Source organism: Rhinolophus hipposideros, assembly GCF_964194185.1.
Source record: "Rhinolophus hipposideros genome assembly, chromosome: 12".
Lineage (NCBI taxonomy): Eukaryota > Metazoa > Chordata > Mammalia > Chiroptera > Rhinolophidae > Rhinolophus > Rhinolophus hipposideros.
The window spans coordinates 56,259,195-56,282,171 of NC_138058.1; the positions used below are offsets into that span (position 1 = coordinate 56,259,195).

General features: G+C 38.7%; 1 protein-coding gene across 1 annotated transcript in view; it reads left to right on the forward strand.

The window, feature by feature from the left end:
* The window catches only part of SRD5A2 (steroid 5 alpha-reductase 2), a gene marked incomplete at its 5' end in the record, with an annotated part of 47,741 nt that overhangs the window by 21,876 nt on the left and 2,888 nt on the right, over nt 1-22,977 (forward strand). The window contains 3 exons of the mRNA XM_081068743.1: nt 13,787-13,950; nt 17,826-17,927; nt 20,458-20,608. Coding sequence (XP_080924869.1) covers nt 13,787-13,950; nt 17,826-17,927; nt 20,458-20,608 — 417 coding nt within the window. The remainder of the gene's footprint in view (nt 1-13,786; nt 13,951-17,825; nt 17,928-20,457; nt 20,609-22,977) is intronic.

The following is a 22,977-nucleotide window of genomic DNA, read 5'->3' on the forward strand; positions in this document are numbered from 1 at the left end:
TAAGCGTCTACATATAAATAAGATCATACAGTATTTGTCTTTTTCTGTCTGACTTACGAGGTTGGACAATTCGCAATTCGCAATTCGCAAACTCATCCTAGAAAAAGTGCTACATAGCTCATTGCTGAATATCACTATGGTCACCTTTGAAGTGCTCCCTTTGGGAAGCTATGCACTGAAGCCAGTGCCTAGTCCACCCTTCAAAGCAATTCTGGAGCTCTTTTTCTGGAATGGCCATCAGAGTTGTTGTCATAATACCCTTGATGTCCTGAATGTCTTCAAAATGTCTTCCTTTCAATATTTCCTTTATCTTTGAATAAAGAAAGAAGTCATTGGGGACCAGATCAGGTGAGAAGGGTGGGTGTTCCAGTACAGTTATTTGTTTACTGCCTTAAAATTCCTTCACAGACAGTGCTGTGTGAGCTGGTGCATTGTCATGATGCAAGAGCTATGAATTGTTGGTGAAAAGTTCAGGTAATCTCTTTCACGCAGTTTTTTCAGCACTTCTAAATAGTAAACATGGTTAACTATTTGCCCAGTTGATATGAATTCATAATGAATAATCCCTCTGATATCAAAAAAGGTTAGCAACATCATTGCAATAAGTTTGAGAACATAATTGTCAGAACTTGTATTTCACTTAATATAATACTCTCAAGGTTCATCCATATTGTCAAAAATGTCAGGGTTTCCTTTTTTCTCATGGCTGGAAAAAATATATATATACATACATACATATATATATATATATATATATATATATATATATATATATATATAAAACACATATCACCTTTTTAAAAAATCTTCCAAGATCAGACGAGATCGGGCGCGTTCAGGCTGGTATGGCCGTAGACCTTTTTAAAAAATCTATTCCACCATCAGTGGATATGTAGATTGCTTTCATATCTTGGCTATTGTAAATAATGCTGCAATAGCAATAAACATGAGGGTGCATATATCTTTTGATAGCCTGTTTACATTTCCTTTGAATGTATACTCCAAAGTGGGAATGCTGGATCATAAAGTAATTATACTTTTAATTTTGGGGGGACCTCCATAGTGTTTTCCATAGTGGCTGCACCAATTTACATTCCTATCAATAGTGCACAAGGGTTCCCCTTGTTCTACATCATTGCCAACACTTATCAATTATCTTTTTTGACAATAGCCAAATGAGGTGATAGCCAGTGAGGTGATATGTCATTGTGATTTTGACTTTCATTTTCCTGAAGATTAGTTATATTGAGCACCTTTCCCTCTACCTGTTGGCCATTTGGATATCTTTGGAAAAATGTGTATTCAGTTCCTCTGCCCATTTTTAAATTGGATTATTATTATTATTAGCTGTTGAGTTATATGAATTCCTTATGTACTTTAGATATTAACCTCTTATGAAATATATAGTTTGCAAATATTTTTTTCCTATTCTGTAGATTACCCTGTGCAGATGACGTTTAGTTTGATGTAGTCCCACTTGTTGATATTTGCTTTTGTTGCTTGAGCTTTTGATACATATCCAAAACATTATTGCCAATATCTCATGTCAAGGAGCTTTTTTTCCCTTGTGTGTGTGTGTGTGTGTTTAAGGAGTTTTAAGTTTTTAATTCTTACATTTAAGTCTTTAGTCCAGTTTGAGTTGATTTTTGTGAGTGGTATAAGATAGGTGTCCAGTTTTACTGCTTTGGACGTGGATATACAGTTTACCCAAACCATTTATTGAAGAGACTATCTTTTCCCCATTGAATATTCTTGGATTATCTGATATTAGTTGGTGTATACATGTGAATTTATTTCTGGGTTCTAGATTCTGTTCCATTGGTCTACATATCTGTTTTTATGACAGTACCATACTGTTTTTATTACTATAGCTTTGTAATATAGTTTGAAATCAGTAAATGTGATGCCTCCAGCTTTGTTCTTTTTGAGGATTGCTTTGGCTCTTCAGGGTCTTTTGTGGTTTCATACAAATTTATATGCTCTTTTTTCTATTTCTATAAAAATGACATTGGAATTTTGATAGGGATTGAATTGAATTTAAAGATGGCTCTGGATATTATGCACATTTTAACAATAGGAATTCTTATCCATGAATATGGAATATCTTCCCATTTGTTTGTCTTCTTCAATTTCTTTCATCTTACAGTTTTCAGCATATAGCTCTTTCTCCTCATTGATTAAATTTATTTTTATGTATTTTTTTAAAGATTTTATTGGGGAATGGGAACAGAACTTTATTGGGGAACAGTGTGTACTTCCAGGACTTCTTTTTCCAAGTCAAATTGTTGTCCTTTCAATCTTAGTTGTAGAGGGTGCCGTTCAGCTTCAAGTGTTGTCCTTTCAATCTTAGTTGTGGAGGGTGCAACTCAGCTCCAGGTCCAGTTGCCATTGTGAGTTGCAGGGGGGCACAACCCACCATTCCTTGCGGGAGTCGAACCGGCAACCTTGTTGTTGAGAGGATGCACTCCAACCAACTAAGCTATCCGGGAGCTCAGCGGCAGCTCAGCTCAAGATGCTGTGTTCAATTTTAGTTGCAGGGGGCGCTGCCCACCATCCCTTCGAGGAATTGAACTGGCAACCTTGTGGTTGAGAGCCTGTGCTCCAACCAACTGAGCCATCTGGGAGCTCAGCGGCAGCTCGGCTCCAGGTGCCGTGTTCAATCTTAGTTGCAGGGGGCGCTGCCCACCATCCCTTGCGGGACTCGAGTAGTTGAACTGGCAACCTTATGATTGAGAGTCCACTGGCCCATGTGGGAATCGAATCGGCAGCCTTCGGAGTTAGGAGCACGGAGCTCTAATCGCCTGAGCCATTGGGCCGGCCCCTGTATTTTATTTTTTTGATGGTATTGTAAATTATGTTGTTTTCTTTATTTCTTTTCCAGATAGTTCATTGTTAGTGTATAGAAGTACATCTGACTTTTGTATGTTGATATTGCATCCTGCAACATTACTGAATTCATTTGTAGTTCTCACTTATTAGGCTCCCTATTGATCTTTGCTGGTATGTGTATGGGGTGGGATGGGGCTGGTGTCACTGATTTTTTTCTGTGGTGTTTGGCTGTAGTAGAACAGATATTTTCTTAAAGTTTTCATCTTGCCATGTTGCTCCTTTTCCTGGTTACTAGACTAGAGAAAGTAGGCTTTGTTGGGGTTTTGTGTGTGTGTGTCCGTTGGCACTTAGTGGTTGCCAGCTTCTTCAGCTCCAACTCTAGGATATATGAGGCAAAAAGAAAACCCAGAAAACTGACTGCCAGATTGTTCTTCAAAGTCCAAGATCTCTAGTCTGTGTGACATCTTTTCTCTACCTTTTGCAGTCTTCTTATGTTTATTTTACAGACAATGTGCAGGGAATTAGTTGTATTCCTGTAAATGAAGTTATGATGCATATTTTATATGCATGGTATAGTATCTGAAGATTTGTATGACATAATATAAACTGTTTAAAGCATATGATAGATTCTTTCATTCATTCAATATTTATTCTAGGCCTACTCTGTGCCAGGCACTGTTCAAGGCACTGAAGATACAGTGGTGAACAGAATAGATAACATTCTTTTCCTTAGGTAGAGCATGCATTCTTGTGAGAGGGGACAGACAATTAGGGAACAAAACATAGTTTGTTACATTTGAATAGTGCTATTGGAATAAGGAAAATGGGTTTAGTAGGACAATGAGTGCTAGAGGCATTGGAGGTTTGGAGGGTGGTCAGTAAAAATAACATTTGAACAGAGACATGAGAAAAAAAAGTGAGACCTGTGTATATCTGGGGAAGAGCTCTTCAAGTAAGTGACAATGATCTAAGGTGGCACATGCTAGTCCTGTTCAGGTAACAGCAGGGAGGCCAGAGTGGCTGGAGTGACGTGGGCAAAGGGAAAAGTGAAATGAGGTCAGAGATATAGTTGGGGAACCAGACTGTAGGCCCTTAAAGGCAATCATAAGGATTTGGGCTTTTCCTTAGCTATGAGGGGGGTTTTCAGAGAAAAATAGTTTGATCTAGCATACAGCTTTACTTTATCTGCTTTGTGGAGGACAGGCTACAATGAAGGAAGTACAGGTCAAGTGAGGCAGCTTTTGCAATTATCCAGGAGAGGTTTAACGATGGCTTGGACACAGTTGGTGAGATGTGGCCAGATTCTGGAAATATTTTGAAGGTAGAGCTGAGCTTCAAAAGAATTTGCTAACAGATTTTATGTGGAGGATGAGAAATAGATAGATAGAAAAGTCAATGATGGTTTAAGGTCCTTGGTGTGAGTAATTGGAAGAATGAAATTGCCATTTTCTGAGATGGGGTGGACTCAGGGAGGTACAGGTTTTGGGGAGTATGGGCAATGAGGGGCTTGGGTTTGGATGTAAAAAATTGAAGATATTCTTTAAACTGGACGTCTAGTAGGAAGTCGGCCATAAGAGTCTGAGTTCAAGCACTGCAGACATCCTGACTGGAGACAAAAATTTGGGAGTTGTCATTCTACACATGATATTTAAAGATATGAGACTAGACATGATTATATATACAGTGGCTATAAATAAAGAAGAAAAAAGAGTCCTGAACCCTGGGGCACTCCAATGTTTAGAGATCAAGGGAATGAAGAGAAACCAGCAAAGGAAAATGAGGAGAAATCAGTGAAGTAGGAGAAGAACCAATGGAAAGTGGTGTGCTGGACGCTGGACAAAGACAGTGTTTCCAGAAGGATGGAGTGATTACCTTGTCAAATGAAAAGAGAGCTGAAAATTGACTCTTGGATTTGGAAATGTGGAGGTCTCTGGTGGTCTCCCCAAGATGAGTTTTTATGTGGAGGAGGGAGGGAGGAAAGAAGAAGAGGAGAAGACTTAGAAATGGCAGGGGTAGACAACTCTTTAGAGACATTTTGCTGTAATGGAAAAAAGAAAAAAGGGGGGAGGTGGATGAATGTGGAGATAGGGCTGAGGAAGGAGTTATTACTATATGTAACAAGTAAATATATACATAGAAACCTTGCATTTAGATATAGACTTTTTTTGATTGACAAGCCTAACATTTCATATAGTGGAAAGTCTTCAATAGGCTCGATAATCTTAGTAATAGCATTTCTATTTGAAGAAGACTTAGTTAAATATGAGTTGGTCTATGCAAGAAGTGTAATTTTAAAGGTTGTTTCTTTGGTTTAAATTGGATTTGCAATTTCAGTTAACCCTTTCCAATGAGTCCCACCCCTCCATGAATATTTACTTAGCAGTGATAGAAAAGTTTAGATCGACAGAGTACTTATTAGTCTCTGTATCAGAACAAACACAAAAGAATGAAAATTTACATTAGAAATGTAAGAGGGATTAAAGCGAAGTGGTCTCAAATCAGGGAAACTGAGGCTCAGGTGCTATGTTGGCCATGGGATCTGAAGGTGTAACTCACCTACAACCCTTCACAGTACTAATTTCAGCCTCCTGGGCTACTTTACTCTCTTCCCCTTCCTCTTCATTGTTTGTATTGCTTTTTACATTGAAACATTGATTTTGAACTGCTTCCAGCTTTCCAACATCAAAATCATTCAGGTCAGAAGAATTTTATTTGTTTTCCAGGACGCCTGGCTTTCCAGAGCCTTGCCCCTGTGCTGTGTGTTCACTAACCTCCTCTTTTTCCTGCTGGGAAATCCAGCAAGGCTGCATTTCCTAGGCTCCTCTGCAGTTGGGTGGGGCCAAAGGAATGAGGGTGGGAGTGATGCACGCCCCTTCCAGCCAGCAGCCGGCCCTTAAGATAACCTCACACAATCCTCTATGCTCTCTCTCTTCCTTTGTCTGCCCGCCAGAGGGTGGAAGGTACCCTGGAAGAGCCTGGCTCCGGAATGATGGAATGATTGCGGGGCAGATTGATAAGCACATCTAAACAGCTGTGTACTGTGGCCCGAGCAGGAAATGAGCTTTTATTACGCGTAGCCTCTGATACTTGGAGTTGTTTATTATACTCGCGAGCCTGTCCTGATTAATACCTACTCTTTTGGATGAGACACGATAAGTATTGACTCTGTATTCAGATTTAGACAGTCCAGAGGGTGGGAGTGGGGTGGATTCATGATTTAATTTGAAAGCATGGCTACATGCACTATGTCGTGGGTTTTTGGAATGCAGGGACTTTATCGTTTGGGCATGTTTTGGGGCATTGTTGGCATGAACAGGGCCACATTGGGAGGTAAGCAACTATTTTATAATAGCCTTTCTGTAGTCTTTCCCTCAAGGAACTTAAACCACTTTTAGGCCCTCAAAACTCTCATAGAGTATAAGTGGGAGGAGAAACAAATTATTCGGCAATTATCCTGTGTCAGGCATTTTTTTTTCTTGCATTATCTTATTAAATTTTACAAGAATCCAATGAGGTAGTCACAATTAACCTTAGTTTATAGATGTTTATAATCAACTATAGTCATTATTCTTTTTGACACTCAGTCACAAATTTGGCCAGTGGAACTCCTTTCCAGTTGACATTTATGGAAATTTGACAACCCCTGTCTGCGCTTTAATCTTCAGTTGTTGCTTTGCTTTCCAACACAACAAACTGACTCACATTGGACTTTTCCTGTCTCTGATCTGAAATGAGCTATTTCTCCATGGTTCCCACTTCCTTTAGGGAATGGTATTGGCAAAAGACCGGGTTGCCCAGTGTTCTTGTTGCTACCATGTGTCATGATGCCTCTGTCTTTGAGTGGGCCAGTTTTAAAAGTCATGAATCCATCTTGGTATTTTCAATTCAAATTTAACATTACAACTTTTCATTTGATTTTATGGTTGTATCTTTTTCTTTTACGCTGAAAATCTTAGTTCTTCATCACAATAGCATGTTTACTTGTTTGCTCTATGGCTAATACTCATTAAATAATGTGTAAGCTACAATACCATTATTACTGATAAAGAAAAAATAAAGTTTATTATTTCTATACCAATCTTTCTTTCTTTAGAATGTGTTCCTCTAGGATATATAATCAGAATACTGTGTTCAAAAGTCACTTGAAAGATTGTTTGTGTGTGTGTGCTGGTGTTACCAATTTTACATACAATTGGGTTCATGTTTCAGTTCATTTTCAATTTTACAACTTGCTCTTTCTTCTCTTTTTGATATGGTTTTATTTTTTAAATATGTAAAGGCGTTTACATATGGTCCATATTTCAAAACCATATAAAAAGGTAAGTTCAGTGAGGTTTTACTCCATCTCAAGCTAATATTTTCCACCCTTTATCTTCGCCCCTCCTTCTGCCCTCTATAGCGAACATCCTTTAAAATTAGTTTCTCATTTATCCTCTTAGTGTTTTCTTTTTGGCAAAAGTAAGCAAGTATGGCCACTTTGGTAAACAGTTTGTCCACAGTGTGCCAATACCTTAAAATGTTAACATAACTGTAAGACCCAGAAATTCCACTCCCAGGTATCTTCCCAAGAGAAATGAAAGCATACATTCACATAAACCTTAGACATGAATGTTCATAGCAGCATTATCATAGTAGCTAAAAAGTCGAAACAATCCAAATTTCTACCAACTGACAAATGGGTAAATGTGGCGTACCCATGCAATTGAATATTATTCAGGGATAAGAAGCAATGAAGTACTAATGGATACTGGAATATGAATGAACCTTGAAAACATTATGCTAAGTGAAAGAAGTCAGTCACAAAAGACCACATATTATGTGATTCCATTAGTAAGAAATCTTCAGAATAGGCAAATACTTATAGACAGAAAGTAGATTAGTGTTTGCTAGGGACTGGGGGACAGGTGACATTGGGAACTACATATGAAGTTTCTTTCTGGAGTGATGAAAATGTTCTGGAATTGGATAGTGGTGATGGCTGCACAACTTTGTAAATATACTAAAAACCACTGCATTGTGCACTTTTAAAAGGGTGAATTTTACCTCAATAAAGCAAATGATACATGTATATATGTATACATATATTCTTATTTCCTTTTCTTGATTACGAGAAGGTGGCAAATTATAGATAACTATTTTGCAGCTTTCTTTTTTCACTTACAAATATATCTTGGAATGTGGGTGAATCTTGATGGAATTAAGCTGAGTGAGAAAAACCAATTTCAAAAGATTACGTATATATTATTTTATTTGCACAATCTTTTTGAAATGACAAAACTGTGGAAAGGGAGACCAGATCAGTGATTACCAGGGACGGGGAGAGGGTAGGCATATGGCTATGGCTGTGAAAGGACAGCACAGAGGGCTCTGATGATGTTGTAATAAGAAAATATACTGAGTTTAAAAGTTTCATAAAGTATTGTCTTCTCAGCCTTATACAAATACATTTAAACACTCGAATGATATTTGTGATTTTCTATAAAAACTTAAATTTTACAGAATTTATCAGGAAGCCACAGAAGGCATCTAAATAAATTCATTACCATGAGAGAAATAGAGATATTATCAATAATACTAACAACCCCTCCTTTCAATAATGCAATCCTAGATAGATTTCACAAAGGGCTTCTACCAAATGTTTAAAGGCTGGGTAACTACTAATGCTATTTATGCCATTCTAGAGCATGGTCAAAGAATGAAGTCTTCCAGATTTACATAAGGAGAGTGTAACATTATTTGCAGATGCTGATATACCTGGTATGTCCAGGAAAATGTACTGAAAAACTATTATAAATAATAAGGGAATTCAGGAGATGGCTAGGAACAAAATTAATATTTAAAAAAAAATCAAAGGCCTTCTAAATTAGGAGATGTAATTAAAAAATAGTCATGGGGATGTGTAGTACAGCATGGGAAATACAGTCAATAATGTTTTAATAACTATGTATAGTGTTGGGTGGGTAGTAGACTTGTTGGGGTTATCACATTGTGAGTTCTGTAAATGTCTGATCACTATGTTCTATATGCCTGAAACAAAACAAAAACAAAAACAAAAAAAGAAAGAAGACTCTGTGTGTGTATGTGTGTGTGTGTGTGTGTATGAAAAAAAGATGTAAATGGAAAAATCCCATTTATAGTAACACACACAGATTTTTAAAAACCTTTGGATTAAATGAATAAAAAATGTGCAAAATCTATAAGAAGAAACTTAAAAATCTACTGAGGGACACACACAAAAATACCTGAATGAGTGGAAAGGAACCACCTGCACCTGAATATAAAGGTAATGTTAACAACAACTTTATAAAGATAATGTTAACAAAAACACATTTACTGAATTCTTATCATTTGTCCTGTTCTAAGCACTTTGTATAATACTTGTACTGACTCACTTAATCCTCACACCCCTATGAGATGGGCAGATAAGGAAACAAACACAGCCACACTACTTAAGTGACAAGGTCATACCGCTAGTCAGTGGAAGAGGCCTGCAATTTAACCTCTATGCAACACAGTCTGAATTCTTCTTAATGAACTTAAAAAAATATTAAAGTATACAATTCAGTGGTTTTTAGTATATCGAAAAAGTTGTGCACTATCACCACTGTTTAATTCTAGAATATTCTTATGATGCCACTCCCCCCTCTCCAAAAAAATCCTGTGTCTAATAATAGTCACTCCCCACTCTTCCATCTCCCATCTGCTGGCAACCACCAATCTACTTTCTGTTGCTAAGGATTTGCCTGTTCTGGACATTTCATATAAATAGAATCATGTGATATGAGGCCTTGTGTCACTAGCTTCTTTCACCTAAGATATTGTTTTTAAGGTTCATCCATGTTGTAGCATATATCACTACTTCATTCCATTTTATGGTTTAATAATATGCCATTGTATAGATCTACAACATTTTGTTTATCCATTGGTTGATGGACATTGGGTTGTTTCCATTTTTTTGGCAGATATGAATAATGTTCTATGCACATTTGTGTATAAGTTTTTGTATTAACATATGTTTTCATTTCTCTTGGGTAGATAGATACCTAGGAGTGGGATTTCTGGGTCATATGGCAACTCTGTTTAACTTTCTGAGGAACTGCCAGACTGTCTTTCATAGTGGCTGCACCATTTTATATTCCCACCAGCAATGTATAACGGTTCTAATTTCTCCACATTCTTACCAACACTTGTCATTGTTTTTATGATAGTCTTCTAGTTGGCTTGAAGTAGTGTATCATTATAGTTTTGATTGACATTATTGATGCTGAATATCTTTTCATGGGCTTATTGGACATTTGTTTATCTTTTTAGGAGTAATGTCTATTAAAGTCCATTTCCCTTTTAATTGGGTTCTTTGTTTCTTTGTTGTTGAGTTGTAGGAGTTCTTTATATATTTGGATATTAAATTGTTATCACAAATGATTTGCAAATATTTTCTCCCATTCTGTAGATTGTCTGTTTACTTTCTTGATAGTGTTCTTTTTGCACTAAAGTTCTGAATTTTGAAAAAAGTCTAACATATCTATTTTTCTCTCTCCATAACTAATGAAGGAGTCCCTCTAGTGAGTTTTTCATTTCAGTTATACCTTTCAACTCCAGATTTCCATTTGGTTCTATTAACCTAAAAATAAATAGCCAAATGAGAGGCAATAAGTGTTTATTTGAGATTCAAAGAATAGCTATTTAAGAAGCAGATTCAGGCAGAAACCCAAATAGTCTCCCAATTAAGGGGTGAAAGCAGGGTTTTTTACGAGAAAGGGAAGAGGAATAATTACATGAATAGGAGGAAGGAATTTCTATTGGTGTTAATAAGTCAAGGAAGGAACTTCTGTAGATGCAAATAAAGAAGTTATTCTTTACCTGTGCATGGTGGTGCTAATTCTAACGACTATCTTTAATTTTCAATTTGGTAGCCAGGATGTCTACTTTCCTGTTAGCTTTGGAATTTATTTGCAAGTACAGACAAAAATATTTGCAGTGGTTGAAATACAATGTTGGTTTTGCCCAGTTCAAGTTGTTTTGCCCAATTCAAACATTCCAAAGGTTTGAGGAGTAAGATGTGCAAAGCAGTTCCTCTGGAATGGCTGCCCTAGGTCTATTTTAAAATGGCTCCACTTAGGTCAACTTTTCACAGTTCCTTTATATAATTTCTAACTCTGCATTGATATTTTCTACTTGATGAGACATCATTCTTATACTTTAGTTCTTTAGACAGGGTTTAAACTCTTTGAACATATATTCTTTGAATATATTTAATGTAGTTCATTTGAAGTTTTTGTCTAGTAAATCCAATGTCTGGGGTTCTCAAGCACAGTGTCTATTGATTGCGTTTTTCCTGATATGTGAGTCATACATACTCTTTTGTTTCTTTGCATGTCCCATAGTTGTTTAAACTAAGTGTTTCAAATAATATAATGTGGCAACTCTGAGAATCATATTCTCGCTGATTCCCAGGATTTGTTGTTGTTGCTGCCTGTTGTAGTTTGCTTAGTGACTTTTCTGATCTCATTCTGTGACGTCTGTGTCTTTGTTGTTGTAGCCCCTGAAGTCTCTACTTGGTTAGCTTAATGATCAGTTAATGATTGGACAGAGATTTCCTTAAACACCTGGGACCAATACGTCCCCCAGTCTTTGCCAACGGCCTTTGTGTGCATGTTAGGGAACTCCTTCAACAACCACCTTGTAGTTTACAACTCTGCTATATGCTCACTTGCTACCTGTGCAGACCTCAAGGTGAACCAGAGATGAGAGCTTAGGACATTTTCAGGTCCTTTTGGAGCATGTGCATGGCTATCTAGATTCCCAGGAATATATTTGACCTTTTCAAAGCTTCTGTGTGCATCTCATTCCTCAGCCTTTCCTTCTAAAATTTTGATTAGTCTGTAATATGCCCCACTTATGATGCATCATCTCAGGCCACTTTGCTGTTAAGACAGTCGAAAAATATCCTTCTTTCCCCCCAGAAACTTTCCACACTGGGTAAGTCTGAGGTGGAATAAAGACAAGCCTTTGAGTGGAGCCTTCCAAGGGACCACGAGACAGGTAAAAGGATGACTTCTCTTTGGGAATGAGGCTTTGAAAGAGTTCCTGCCCTGTTTTAATCCCCCCAATTCTGGAAACACGGGTTGTTACTTTTCGAGGTATGTAGAGCTGGAAAGTGGGAGATGGGACAGGGTAAATTAAAATGCCACAAATTTATTGCCTTTACTGAGATTCAGGCATTTTCTTGTCTAAATGCTCCACAGGTTGCTGCAAGCCTTTGGCTAATATTCAGAGTTCTGAAAAAAAACCTGATCCTGACTTTTATTTTTGCCAGTTTTTTTCTTTACTTTTATGAAGGAGTGATCTCTTGGAGGTTCTCCTTCTGCCATTTTGTTTCCTTAACTAATTTTTAAATTTAAGAGTCATTCTAAAATTTGGGTGTTCGTAAATTGGTTTTAAGTTCACATGAACAAATAAACAATCAAGAGTAAACCGAAAAATCCTCAGAAAGTTTAATGATGTAAAAATGGCCTCAACCAGTATTAAGACATATTTTAAAAGTACAATTATTAAAACAGTGTAGTTTTGGCAATAGAGAGCTCAGTGGAACGGAATCAAGGTTCCAGAAGAAGAACCAATATATATAATTTAGTGTATAATACCATGTCAGTGAGAAAGAGATATTTAGTAAATTTACTAGCATTGGGAAAAAAATTGGTTGGATTCTTATCTAACTTCTTACAACAAAATAAATTCCAGATGTATCAAAGGCTTAAACATAAAAAAATCATTAGAATGGGAAAATTGGGAGTTAAACAAAAATTATGTCTGAGTGGGTACAACACTCTAGAAATAACCCAAGTATCTGTCAAAGTAAAACAGATAAATACATATGGTATATTCTTACATGAGAATAATATACAGCAATAAAACAAAATGAACGATAGCTATGCACAGCAACGTGCTTGAGTCTCAGAAACACAATAATGAGTTAAAGAAATAAGACATTAAAGAATGTGCTAAGTGTCATAGAGTATGATTCAATTTACATGGAATTAAAAATGAGCAAAATAAACTATATTTTTAGGGATGCATACAAATGTGGTAAAATTATACAAAAGCAAAAGGAAAGGATTTTTATAAAAATCAGGATGGTGGGTATGGTGCTGTGACCAGGGAGGGACCCACAGGAGGCTTTGGGGGTGATGACCATGTTCTATTTCTTGACTTGGTAAGAGACTATATGGACATTTATTTGATGGTCATTCGTTAAAGTATTTATACAGTTTTATGAACTTTTCTGTATGACTGTTACATTGCACCATAAAAGAATAAAAATTATAAAGAGGATGTATAGTGAGGTCTAGAATTTAGCATTATACCTGGGGCAATATTTTGAGGCTATTGACATTTTTTAAGTTCCTTTCCCTAGATTCCTCTAGATTCGTAATTCCTAACATTGAGATAAGTTTCTATTTTCTGAAGGGATTCTGCAGCCATTTTATAGGGAATGTTACAATATCAGCAATTAGATCATATAAGAGAGACATGGACAGCCATATGGTCAAGTGGCTGATATCAAAATGCCATTCCATTACCAGGCGGGGTAAGCCAGGCTTTATTTTTCTTCCTGTATAATCTGGATTTCACTTCTTACTTATAGAAACCATCAGCATCCAATCCTGAGCTCCTAGGATTAAATTTATTGACTTTTGGAATGTGCATGACATTTACCTTTCAAAGCTATTGTAAAAATAAAATAAGACAATAAATGGATTTTAATGAAACAAAACAAATAATATCATAAATGCTTCTTTTAGAGCCAGGTAATCATGTTCTTTCATTGCAGAAATCTAAGGGAAAATGGTTTTTTAAAATCGGTTTGATGTGATTATCTGTTTGTAATGTTTTCCTCTTATTGATTTTTTTTTTTAACCAACGGATCCTGACTTGACCCTTCTCCCCCATATCCCAGGACATTTGTTTACTCATTCCTCACTAGAGGGAGGCCTTTTCCAGTCGTGTTACTTTTCAAAGGCTTCATCTTCTGCATGGGGAATGGACTCCTGCAAGGCTACTGTCTGACTTACTGCGCTGAATACCCTGCTGAGTGGTACACAGACATACGATTTAGCCTGGGTAAGTAAACCTGACCACTTTCCACCCAACACCACTCCCCACAGTGTAAATCACCATCACTTCTTCCCACCCTATTACAGTAAACTTTCAGTGATTCCATTCTTCGCCTCTCTCATCCCTTCTCTGGTCTTTTCTCCGTACAGCAGCCTGAGAGAGCTTTGAAAAACATCATGTCATTCTCCATCTCAAACCTCTCCAGTGGATTTCATTCAGGATGAAATCCATATCCCTCACCACTGCCTATGAAACCCAAATGTCCTTGGCTCAGCCCGATGTCCCGACCTCCTTTCCTGCCTCCATCCACCTTATTTTATGTGCTGTAGCTTCAGTGGCCTTCCTGCTGGGCCTGAAATGGTCAAGCTTGTCCTGGCCCAGAGCTTTTGTGCAGACCACTCCCTCTGCTTAGCATGCTCTGTCCCTATATATTAATGGAGCTTGGTCCCTCTCTTTATTGAGGTCTCTATTAATTATGCCTCCTCAAATAGACTTTTCCTGACCACCTACCTAAAATCGTAGAAAATGCTGACTGTTGAATTTGTTTCCTTATCTGCGAGAGGAACTGAAGTCCAGGAAGGTTCCACTGTTTGTACATGATTTTGGCTCAGGCCAGAAATATGGCGATTATCCCCATTTCCTCTTTTTGCATTGCACATCACATTCTGTCCATCATGTGGCACTGCTGCCTCTAGTTCCAAAACATGTGCCAACTGGGCTCACTTCTTCCAAACTGCACTCACTTCCTCCTAGTCCAAGCCACATGACCTCTTGCCTGGACCACCACAGTGACCTTCAACCTACACTTTCTGGCCTCCAATAACCAACCACTTCTCCACACAACAGTCAGAGTGAACATTTGAAAATATAAACAACCAGAGGATTAATTGTGTGAAGGCTAATACATATGCACCAAGAAGTATTCTGGAACCACAAAAACAAACAAAGCAAAATAAAAACAAGAAGTGTCTCCGTGTGCTCGTGGAGAGATCTCTAGAAATGTGGTTAAATAAAAATAAAGTGTGAACAACGTAGCTAGCATGCGACATTTTATGTAAAAAGAGGAGAGAAAGAAAATGTGTGTGTATCTGTGTGTAAAATTGGAAAAGGAAATACTGGATTAATAAAAAAGGAAACTAATAATAATTAATAAAAGGTTACTGTAGGGTTTAGGGTTAAAAGAATGGGATGGTAGGCAGAGTTCTTCTTTCAATATAGCTTTGTCATTTGAATCGTGAAACTTCATAACTTAGTTAAAAAATCTAAATGGAAGAAAGGTCCCTAAAATTGAGAACAAACAAAATAAATGTACCTAACTGTATATTAAACTGGTAACATAACCATACAGGAAAATGATTTATGCCGATTTATAGGAAATACAGGGAATAAAGAAATAAGTTAAACACCATCCTGAGGAAGTAAGACAGTTTTATCTAGAAAGGAGGGAATTCTGAGGGACAACTGTGTGGTCTCTTCAAGAAGTCAGTGTCTCCCTCTCCCCTCAAGGCAGGGATTTGCGCTAGATTAAAAGAGCCTTAAAGGACATAACCATACACTAGATGTGGTACTATATTGGATCTTGGTTGGCACAAACCAGCTCTAAGAGGTATTTGGGGGACACCTGAGGAAATTGGACTATGGCTTAGATATTATATAAGATGAAAATCTTGAAAGGTATGCACTGAAGTCTTTAATGGTGATAATTTCTGGGTGGTAGGAATAAGGTGTCTTGGTTTTCTTAGTTTTGCTGATCAATGTTTAATCTTCCACACAGCATATGTATTTCTTTTGTGATAATAGCAAACAGAAATAAGATCCTATTTCTCTCCTGCTTAAAACCTGCCAGTGGTTTCCTATTGCACTTAAAAATCCAAAGTTCTCACCATGGCCTGTAATGCTTGATGTCACTTTTTACTTCGCATTCTTCTCCCTTACCTTATAGCTTCAACTGCAGTGCCTTTCTTCTGTTTCTTAGACCTTCTAACACTATTCTAACCTCAGGGCCTTTGCACCTGCTGATGGCTCTACCAGATTGCTCTCCCTGAGATCTTTGCATTTTCATTTTTCAAATCACAGGGCAAATGCCAAATCTTCAGAAAAGCTTTCCCCAGTTCATTTAACGTAGAAACACCTCCACCCTACCCCAATTCACTCTCAATCTCATGATCCTACTTTGACTTTCTGTTTTACAGTAATAATCATGTGATTTTTGATCTGTAAATTATTGAAATCCATTTCTGTGTTCCTCCACTATAATTTAAGCTCCATGACAAGAGGCACGTTGACTGTTTTTCTCACTATTGTATCTCTGGTGTTTAGGACAGTGCTTGTACATAGTAAGTCCTCATTAAATATTAGTTGAATGAATGAATAAATGAACACATGAATTAGTCTCATACCATCCTTGTGAGATAGGTACTATTAGAATCTACATTTTACAGATGAGAAAACTGAGGCCGAGAGAGGTTGTGACTTGCCTAAGTACACACAGATATCTAGTCCAAGGTTCCTACTTTTTCCACTGCTGTACGTGCTACTACCCTCTCTCTCTCCACCTTTACTCCCTCACCACTGGCATCCCTCCCCAGGGTCCCTTTCTCTTAGGCCAATGATCTTTCGACTAGACAAGATTGAAAATCATTGTTTCATTTCATAGCAATTGAGGTGATAGTAGATCTGACTGTTTTTATTCAACTGTTCTTGCTTTTTGCCTCATGTATTTTGATCAGCACAAAGACACTTTGTTGAGAGGTGAGGTTGGGCATCCGTGTGGAACCGTGATTCTGGTCTGTAATGATATGGCGGTTGGGATGCAGGACCAGCATCCCTGATCCTGGCTTGTCTCACCTCAGACCAGAGCCCTTTCTGTACCAGTGAATGGGAGGAGAATGTGTGTGTCATTTGGCAGTAGTGGAAACCAGTTTGCTGGGTGTCAAGCTCTCCAGTCTAGCTCACAGTACTTTCATAAGAGTGGATATTATCAGTCAGGAATGCTCTCAGCAATGTGTCACAGAAAATCAACTCATGGTGACTTAAAGAATTAAGAATATGTATTTCTTCCATAAGAAGAATGTTCAAAGGTAGTTGGCTTCGGCATTCCTTTAGTTGCTTGCTGATGTCACCCAGTACCTGGGATCTTAATGACATCTGCTCTACTATTCTTAGCCTGTTCACCTCTGGTCCTCATGACAGTCACTGCACGATTACCTGACAGGTAAGGCATCACATCTGGCAATGAAGGAGGAGGAAGCCAGTAGAGGAACTGGCTCCATCTGCCCCTTTTATCAGAAAAGCAAAAGATTTCCAAGGAAGCCCCCAGAAGACTTCTCTTTACATCTTCTCATCAGAACTAGGTCACAAGACCACCTTTCAGCCTTCTGGCCTCTACAGTGAAGATGGAAAAGGAGAAGGGGGTGGAATGGGCTGTTGAATTATAGTCAATCAAATCAAAACTGTGATTTGACTATTTGTCAACGAACCAAAGGCTTGCTATTTATTCATTCATTTACTTGCTTATTTAAGAATTGGACAGTGGTGCTGCCTCCTTCTTTCCTCTCCCACCTGTCTCCATCACGTGACACTATGCACTTCCAGTTTTTTGGCCTATGCAACAGCACAGCCTCTCCACTCAGATTTGGGACCAGCACTTATTGCTTCTCCCGCCTACCTTTTTTTTTTTTTGCCATATCTTAGTAACATTCTAAGATATGAATTAGTAGAATTCATATTAGTAGAATTAGTAGAATTCTACTAATTCTTTGAATTAGTAGAATTCAAAATCAAACCTCTTCCCTTCATTTTTAGGAAAAAAACTTAGCTTGTGAGAAACACACCAAAATCAGGGTACATTTTTAACTTCCTTCCTCTCTCTTCTTTGCCAGGCATCTTCCTATTTATTTTGGGAATGGGAATCAACATTCATAGTGACTATATATTGCGCCGCCTCAGGAAGCCTGGAGAAATCATCTATAAGATTCCACAAGGTAACATCTCCCTTGCCCTCCAGATTCCCACTCTTCCTTGGGAGTTTGTCTTAGGGATTTACTATGAGTAATAAATGACACGATGTATCCTGCTTTGCCCCAGAATCCTCCACATCCCATCCCACCCCACAACACACTTGAATTTCTGATCTGAATCCACAAGTTCAAGAGCGGTATAAGAGTTCTCAGGAAGGTGCAAGATCACAATACCCTGAAGATGAGGGGGGATGTGAGGCTGGGGCAGGAAAGAGGCTGCGACCTCACTGTGATAGGTAACATTATCATATGCTATATTAGGGTTCTCCAGAGAAACAGAACCAATAAGATGATAGATAGATAGATAGATAGATAGATAGATAGATAGATAGATAGATAAACAGACAGACAGATAGATAGAGACATAGATATAGATATAACTATAGAGGTATAAAATGATTTATTATGAGGAATTGGCTCATGTGATCATGGAGGCTGAGAGGTCCCATGTTCTGCTATCTGCAAGCTGGTGACCCAGGAGAGCTGGTGGTGTAAGGTCCAGTCTAAGTGCCGGAGAAGACCAAAGTCCCAGCTCAAAGACAGTCAAGCAGGGAGAGTGAATTTTCCCTTACTCCACCTTTTTGTTCTGTTCAGGCCTTCAATGGATTAGACAAGACCCACCCACCTTGGAGAGGGCAATCTGCTTTTCTCAGTCTATCAATTCAAATGTTGATCTCATCCAGAAACACCCTCATGGACATAATCAGAAATAATATTTTACCAAATATCTGGGCACCCTGTGGCCCATTCGAATTGACATAAAAGATGAATCATCGTGTACACGCAGAGTGTCAGCCTTTCCTAGATTAAGAAATAGAGCTGAATCATACATGACCAGCAAATTTGTCCTCTCCAAAGAGTCTCACTAGACTTATCTAGTGAGTAGTCAGGGGTAATAAGTGTGAGTTTCCTGACACTTGTATTTCTTAAAGGTGTAGAGAACAATATTTACTTAATCAAAAATTTGGAAGGGAGGTGTTACAAGTACAGTGCATTTTCAGAGATAAAGGCACAGAAAATTTGAAATCCTAACTGCTCCCAAAAAACCAGGGTATGAGTTGACAAATACAAGCAGTTGGGAGTGAATCAGTCCAAGTAATCTTTCGATATTTTTAGGTGAGTATTTGTATTAGTGGCTCCCATCCTTTTTCGTGTACATATTAGGTTGGTGCAAAAGTAATTGCAGTTTAAAAGGTTAAAAATTATTGAAAAAAACCGCAATTACTTTTGCACCAGCCTAATAGAACCCTTTACATTAAAAAATTTCCTAAATTGAACATGATGTTAGTGCAGATTGACATTCATTGATTAAGAAAATTATGACAAAGCTACTATGAATTCAAAAGCACATTTAAATGAACGTAAATGTTGCTAACATCCTAACAGTATATCAAACAAAAATAATACCATAGGTTGAAATATATACGCATTTGCCATATTCAGAGACAATTTATAGACCCTTTGCAATACATCAGTGGTTTCTACCAGGGTCTGGGGAATGATAGGTTGGAAACCACTTTTGCAATGTCATCCTTAAGGAACTTTAGGGGTGTCAATTTTTTAGATCTTCACTTAATAACTAGACAAAGAAGAGCAGAGAAAGCTCTTAAAATGTAGATTGCCAAGGTTAGTTTCCAACTATTGAGTTATGTTAGAGAATGATTTAAAAACAAAATATTCTTTATATAACAATGGAATGAAGAGTATTTGTGTTAAGTGAACTTTCCCAATTTAGTGTGGGACAGAAATTTTGAGTGTAGATATATTTACTATGATTAGAAATGTGTTGATTTCTAATGTAGTTCTGATATCAAAATACCCGGTCTTATTGTAATATAATATAAGACCGGGAATATCATATCATATCATATCATATATAATATAGGGTCTAACATAATATAATACCGAGTCTTATGTTAATTTTTGCTCCAAAAGTTGCATTAGAGCTGATGGTCTGGTGAGGTCTTATTTTTGGAGAAACACGGTACTGCTTTGCAGAGGTGGGAGGGCAGATGCCAAAGGAGAATCAAATTACTTCTCATATCAATTCAGGTTTTTATTACTGTTTTCATATAGTGTGCTGTTTTGCCCTACTGTGAATGTGAAATATGCTGACCAGCTGTGTGGGTGTCCAGGGAAAGAGTGAGAAGTTGACAAGTGGCCTGGAAATGTTACTTAATAAAATGAAACAAAACCTGGACCTCCTGCCCCTCATCCTCATCCTGTCCGGAGCCAGTGGTTCAGCAGTTGTTAAATATTTGCATGGAGCCCATCAAGCAGTTGGTGCCACTCCTCACGCTTCCAGGATATTCTGCTGTTGTTTTGTTTTCCTTTCTCCCCAAGAAGATTCCATCACCCTGTGATGATTGGGAAGAGAATCTCCAGCCTCACATTCGTTCTAGCTGCCCTTACATATTTCAGAACAAAGCAGAGGGGCTTTCATGTCACAATGATCCATGTCTGTTGATTGACTTTTTGATTCTTCTGCACGCAGGTGGCTTGTTCGCATACGTTTCTGGAGCCAATTTCCTTGGCGAGATCATTGAATGGATCGGCTTTGCCCTGGCCAGTTGGTCCCTCCCAGCACTTGCATTTGCGTTTTTCTCATTTTGTTTCCTTGGGCTGAGAGCTTTTCACCACCACAGGTAAACTTTTCAATCAAGTTGGCAACATCCACTTAGCTTTCTTCTCCAAACAGGCTTTTAGCACCGAGTCAGATGTAGAAACCTAAGACATTTTGCTTTATAAGGTAAAGTAGATGGGATAATATCAGGACTGGCGAATCTGACCTCTTGGGCTTTCACTGCAGTAGGAATTTAGCTGGATGACAGTAGCAGTAGCAGTAACACATTTTTTTTTTCTATGAGCGAAAATGAACCTGTACAGACAAAGGCACTCCAGGGAAGGTACCCTGTTGAAGAAGGCTTCCCAGAGGGAAGTGCCTTGTATCCATATGAGTTAGTTGTCCCAGGAGGCTCTGTGCCCTCCTAGCAGGCCTCGCTGGCAACGGCTACTGGTTGGTAGTGGGCTACATGTAAGAGTCTAGAGATACAAGAAGGAGCTTCCATTTCCATGCTTCACGTCAACTCACTTTCGCCACATCTCTCAAAGTATGTTCCGTGGGTAAGACCATGGGCAGCAATTTCCAGAGCTTCACAGATCATTCTGAGGTACAGCCACGATAGAGAACCCCCGGGGAAAAGCACTAGATCTGTGTCGAGTGTGGCTGCTATTTTTAATTCTAGGTATGGTGCTAAGATTTCAGGTAATCACAGAGCCCTGGAAACTCCAGGATCATTTCTCCTATCTCACAGGAATCTGCGTAATCTCAGGGTTTATTTTGGTACTGTCCTCCTTTCCCTATTCCCACCCCCACTAAATCATAGCCAAGGTCATTGCTGGTTTCCTGGGAAGATAGAGTAACCAATTACTCTTGTGTAATTTCAGGACTGTCCCATCACCTGGAAAATGCCACGAATTTGCAGGGTTTTAGAACCTTTCCTCTGTAGGTGTAGCCTAAAGCTTTCCAAAGTCCCACCTTCCTCCAACCCCTGCACCTAGATGGGGTGGGAATAAAATTGAACTAAAAGTATCACTGCAGAGAAAGGCTAACGTGCTAAATTGTTATCAGGCTTTAAATGCGAATTTCAGATCCTTTCTCTAAAATGGCTTTTGTAGTTGGAGGAAAGAGAAAGCCCATGGTAGAGAGAGAGAAGGGGGGGAGGAGTGAGTGAGTGAGAGAGAGAGAGAGAGAGAGAGAGAGAGAGAGAGAGAGAGAGAGAATATCCAGAGGGAATGGATTTGGAACCAGGACCCAGGGGGAACCCCTTAAGCTCCTGCACAGGTGTTTTAGTCCAGCTAATAATTAATTTCATAGTCTTGAAGGTTATACTAAGAATGGGTTCTTTTCCCCAGAGTGGACAAGCAGAGACTTGTCAGAAATGAAAGAAACAACAGCTCTCCTCATAACTTATTTCTGCCACCTCCTTAGCATTGAGGTGGGGGAGGGTGCCCAGCCTGTAAAACAGTCAGTGTAACGGTTGTCCCCACTTCAGGCAGAGGCCGAGGGGGAGTGGGGACAAGAGGGCATTGGCCAGCAGTTGGAGGGTCCCTGAGAAGCATGGACTCAGTTGGGCTTGCTCAGGGGAGGGACAGCAATTCCACCCAGAGGGTTCCAGCTGGTGCAACAATAAAATCCAAATTGAGGCTCTGTCCTGCTATGTCAGCCTCCCCAGAGGGAGGGGCAGAAGGCTTCTTTTTCATAGGGCTAACTGGGCTTTACGAGAGGGAGCTCACCAAACCTCTCTAATCCAGACACCTCTTGTAACATATTACTACTATTTGTCTCCCAGTTCAAACTAAGGTACCTAGAGTGTTATCATCTTGATTATAACTTGAGAGCTACCAGCTTCAACTAGTTAAGAGGACTGCCTGTTCACTTAGGAGAAAGCCTTTTTATAAGACATATTAGTCTCCCAGGGCTACCTGAAACAGATGACCACACCCTGTGTGGCTTAAAACAACAGAAGTTTATTCTCTCATAGATCTAGGGGCAGAAGTCTGAAATCAAGGTGTGGGCAGAAGCATGCATGCTCTCTTTGCTGGCTCTGGGGAAGAATCCTTCCTTGTCTCCTCCTAGCTTCTCGTGCAGGCTGGCAATCCTTCGTGTTCCATGATTTATGGCTGCATCACTCCAATCTCTGCCTCTGTCTTCACATGACCTTCTTTCCTACATGTCTGTCTCTGAGTCTCTTCCCTTCTTCTTATGAGGTCATTATCTTGCTTTAAAGGCCCACCCTGCTCCACTGTGACCTCGTTTCGACTTAATAAGTCATAACTGCAATGACCCTGTTTCCAAAATAAGGTCACATTCTCGGGTCCTGGGGGTTAGGACTTCAGCATATATTTGGGGGGAACACACTTCAACTCATAATACAAGATAACATTTTCTCAGCATTCCCAAGCCTCAGGAAGAGATATTTTTGGGGGAACATTTTTCTAGAGTTAACCTTGC